At 34.9% G+C, this 5,078-nt stretch overlaps 1 protein-coding gene across 4 annotated transcripts in view; it reads left to right on the top strand.

Moving 5' to 3' along the window:
* LOC106878173 (uncharacterized) overlaps positions 1-5,078 on the top strand; it is a 1,037,364-nt gene that overhangs the window by 893,854 nt on the left and 138,432 nt on the right. For all 4 annotated transcript variants that reach the window (XM_052969981.1, XM_052969982.1, XM_052969980.1 and 1 more), the window contains one exon: positions 4,064-4,808. In XM_052969981.1, coding sequence (XP_052825941.1) covers positions 4,064-4,808 — 745 coding nt within the window. The remainder of the gene's footprint in view (positions 1-4,063; positions 4,809-5,078) is intronic.

Raw genomic sequence — 5,078 nt, forward strand, 5'->3', positions numbered from 1 at the left:
GTCAGATTTAACTTTGAATTTTTGTCCCTCTTTGAAGAGGAATTCTGAACCTTCTAGAATGTTTGGGCATGTTGTGCAATTTGGTCGACGACATTTTTTTACTTTTGCCTCTGTTATTTTGGAAAATAATTTTGCCTCTGTGAAGATCTTTTTCAGTGATTTTGGTTGTTTGTAGCTTTTAATGATTTTGTGTGTGTGTAAAATTTCCTTTAATTTGGGGTTTTTATGTAGCATTGGTATGTTTTGGGTGATGATGGTAAAGGCTTCTTTGTTTCTGGGGTTGTGTGTGGATATGTACGGCAGTATTTTCGGGGAAGGTGTGTTGCTGTGTTTATATATATATATACACATATATATATAAAGATATATATATATGCGTGTGCATACATGTGCTAATATATGTATGCATGCTTGTGCATGTATGTATGTTTGTATGGAAATGCATTCATGTTTGTGTGTATATATGTGTGTGTGCACACCTTACATGAATATACATATAGTATACTTGTGTGTGTGTGTGTGTGTGTGTGCATGTGTATATGTACATTTGTATATATTCATATACATATATATGCACGTGTGTGTTCATGTATATGTATTTAGATAATCATATATACAATGTATGTTTGCATTTGTATGCATACATACAAAGTTTAAAAGAAAGTGACATCGTTTTTTTTACTTGCTGAGTCTGGAAAAGGGGCAGTGCCCATGATCTTTGCAAGCTCTTCAAGACTGGAGGTTGCTGTTGCTATTGTGTAGCTCCAATCAAAAAGATCTACAACCAGATGTGTCCCAGCCATGGCCATCCAATATTCTTGGTATATCAGGATTTATGAAAATGATAATCGCCTTCCCGGCACTTGTGCCAGTGGCGCGTGTAAAGACATATGAGCGAGATCGTTGCCAGTGCTGCTAGACTGGTTCCTGTGCAGGTGGCAAGTACAATACACCATGTTGAGCATGGCTGTTGCCAGTACCACCTGACTTGCCTTCGTACCGGTGGCACGTAAAAGCACCTACTACACTCTCGGAGTGGTTGGCATTAGGAAGGCCATCCAGCTGTAGAAACTCTGCCAGATCAGATTGGAGCCTTGTGTAGCCATCTGGTTTCACCAGTCCTCAGTCAAATCATCCAACCCATGCTAGCATGGAAAGCGGACGTTAAACGATGATGATGGTGATGATGATGAGGATGATGAGGATGATGAGGATGATGATAGAGTACTGTTTTCAGGAGATTTAGCAGTCGTTTCTAGCAATCCAGCAACCACATAGATGTCTCTTGTTAGTTTGCATACATAGGTGTTGTGCATTTTGTTGACCGTATTGATCTTTCGAAAAGCTAATAACCTCCAATCAGGTCTGTTTTTAAAGAATTATAATCCCATAAGCAGAGCAATGCCTTGGGATCATAGAATAGTATACATAAATTGTGGAGGGAACCTGTGAAAGGGTAGGCCCAGGAAGACGTGGGATAAAGTGATGAGAAAGGATCTTCAGATGCTGGGCCCGACAGGGAGATGTAGCAGTTTGCTGTACTTAAGGATGCATCAAGCTAAGTAAAACCATAGTCATCTTACATACTGGCATATCCTTTACAGGTGCCAGTACCACATAAAATGCACTTGCGGTGGTGTTGCACAAATGCACACATGCCAGTAGCACGTAAAAAGCACTCAGCACACTCTGTAAAGCAGTTGGCATTAAGAAGGACATCCAGTTGTAGAAACCATGCCACAACCAACAACTAGAGTCTAGACAGCTCCTCAGCTGGCCATCATGGAAAACGGATGTGAAACTGTGATGATGCTGATGAGATTAGTATTGTGCCTCTAGACCAATGGGGCTTTAGATCAACTGCACAATGTGCCTGAGCCTTAAATTCAGCACTGCTTTTAATCACTTATAAATAATATTTTGAATGCTAAATTCTTTAGTTAGAAAATGCCAAGCATTCTTAATGCACTTAGTCTTCATTTTCTCAAACAGGTTCTCTCTTGATACCAACTTAAACCAATTATTTTGAAAAGCTTCAGCTACTATTAAATTATACAAAATAATACACTTTATTAGTTGCTTGTATCTCATAACAATATTCATATTTAGATAGTTTGTATCACCATTCACTTACTTTATGATAGCAAAACCTAGAAAGGTGACAAAGCTTTCCTCCAAAATGAGCTGAATGTTTCCCATTGTAAAAAAGTGTTCTATGAAAAATGTGGTAGGACAAATAGTCCAAGTGCTGGAGTTTTCCAGAAGACATTTTTCTCTGAAGAATTCTAATGACTACTAACTACTCCTATGATGTATTTGGCTCAGTTAGCTGTAAATGAATGAGATTTATCTAATCTATTTATAAGGTGGATGAGATAAATTTACAAATAATATCTTGTGCTGAGAATTATCAAATGACAAGATGCAGAACTCTCTAGTCTCTCATTGAGAAACTGGGTAAAATATAATTTCATTTTCAAAAACATGTTCAAGTTCTGCACAAATGATCAGACATCATGTGGAAATGTTAATCACTTGAGTACAGTTAAGTTCATGACTCATGAACATACATCAAGTTATCCACTAGTACCTGGATTGAAACTACATTTTCATGCCAAAGTTTATTTTCCATAACAGTATTAAAGAATAAGAGAAAATGTAAACTAGTGGGCTCAAACCTATGTTGCATTAAATCTGACAGAGGCCTAGAAAATAATAAAAAAGTTTACACACAACCTCTTCTATATGTATTGAGTGTTTCTTTCTTCAAATTTGTACACCCACACAAACACATGCACATATTTTTTATGTTGGTTTGTTTTATTTATTCACTCAATTTAAATGTTGGTATAAAGTTGATGAGTCATGAAGGAGTGAGGAAAATACATAAAAATAAGATTTATTCAAAAGAATAAATTAAAACAATTATTAATAAATTAAAACTGCAAAGAAAAAAAAAGAAGGCAGAGAGAAGGACAGATAAAGAACAGTTAAATGTTTCTCTTGTTAAATATTTTTTAAGCCTCTATGAATTGTATGTTATTAGTGGACCCTTGGAAATAAACTGCACTTCCAACCTTGCTAGCCTTTTTAATATTTTAGATACCAACCTGCTTGAGATTATTTGGTGACACAAACTTCCTATTTCAAAGGAATCTAAATTAAAACCTTGCATAAAAGTTTCAAGCATTTGAGTATTCAAGTATTTCAGGTATTTGAAATTTATTTCAAATACCAATTTGATTAATGACAAGTTATTTTACTAGATACTTTATCATTATCAGAATTAATTGAAACAGAGGCAGTATATTTCAACAGAAATATGGTAACAAAATGGTTAAGACCATTTTAAAATTAATCCCACTCTCAAACTAGTCAATTTCAGAGTCAAGCAAATGATGCTATAAGGTTATGCCTCTGTGACTGTACAGCTCTGTCATTTAACTCTTTAGCATTTAATCTGGTTATATCCAGCCCAAATACTCTATTTATCATACATTTGAATTGGCCATATTCTATCTTTCATACCTACCCTACAATGTAATTTTGAAAATATATACAATCCCACCGTCAAAATCTCAACACTACAAGATGATAAATGATTAGGAGAAAACAATGTGAATAAAAAAACATTACATTTTACAGAGTAATGTGAATGCTAAAGGGTTAACTGGTTCTAACAGCTGAGAAGAGTAGCTGTTACAGAGAAGATTTTTGCATTTATCTTCAAATTCCTCATGAGGGTACATACAACAGCATTAACTGTTTTCGGTTTTAAAGTTGATTACTATGGACTAGAAAGAAACTTTGAGCGATAATTTGGAAGTGCAGTAAATTTGGAACCAACTAGTTAGTTGGTTTGTTGTAAAGAGTGTATAACCATTGAATATAATTTTGTTTATATCTAGAGCAATATTTCTTGCTTTCTTATTTTCTGGAAAAATACGTAACTGTATTATATCTTTAAATTAAAAATCGTTAAATTGTTTTCTGCATTTCTGTGGAATGGTTTTAAGCCTTTCATGTTATTTAAAAATGATTTCTGTTATCCATTTCATTACAGAACAAGTTTGAATTTCCCTCAGATCCTATTAATGGAATGGACAGTGACAATAAAGGCTGTATTGAGATGAAGACACTTCCTCGTCAAGAAAGTACTGCTAGTACGGATACTTATGCCAGCTGTTTCACACACCCGCAGAGTAGTCCTTCTATCACAGGACGATCTACTGATCCAGCAAATCAGGCAAATATTTGTGTCAATCCATTGGAGGAGCCATCTTATCAAAGTCAACTACCATCTTACGAAGCTGTGATGCAATGTGATTTTGCTAATAACACATCGAACTCAGATGTTACTAACTATCAGAAGGCTCCTCCATTGGGTAGCGCAATATGCCAAAGTTTCAGTGGCAATGTCAACCAGCCATCTGATCAGATCATACAGAAAATTGATGATGGTTTAACCGCAACATGGCAACGAAATGTCTTAATATCTTCAGGTACAACTCCATCATCATCTGTGGGTGATGTTAGAGCTCAGACCAAGATTGGTAGCCATTCTGGCGGTGCTCCATCAACAACAAAAACAGCCCTTAAACGATATAAGTCACTTTCGGGGGAAAAACATCCTCGTTTTGCAGACTCTCAGATTGAAAGAACATATTCTTCCACAGACAATCTTCACAGATACTCAAGACCAAAGTTGAAATTTCGCAAAACATCATCTTTATCAAGTCGTCTCCATGCTAGTCCTGCTACAGGAAAAAAACTTGCGAATTATCATCTTATTGCACATTCAAAGTCAGGTGAGTACTAATAAATATATGTATATATTTATTTTTATGTCTATACATTTAAAGAGAGAGAGAAAAAGAAAGAAAGTAAAAGAAGGAAAATTAAGAAGTATTGGTATGAGATTGTTAATTTATTTGTGTATGTAAGAATATGTGCGAGTAAATCTATCTTAGTTACCACACACACCCACACACATCTATATGTGTGTGTGTGTATCTATACATATATATATATATATATATATATATATATATATATATATATATATATATATATATATA

The sequence above is a fragment of the Octopus bimaculoides genome, chromosome 8 (assembly GCF_001194135.2).
Source record: "Octopus bimaculoides isolate UCB-OBI-ISO-001 chromosome 8, ASM119413v2, whole genome shotgun sequence".
NCBI classification, from domain to species: Eukaryota; Metazoa; Mollusca; class Cephalopoda; order Octopoda; family Octopodidae; genus Octopus; species Octopus bimaculoides.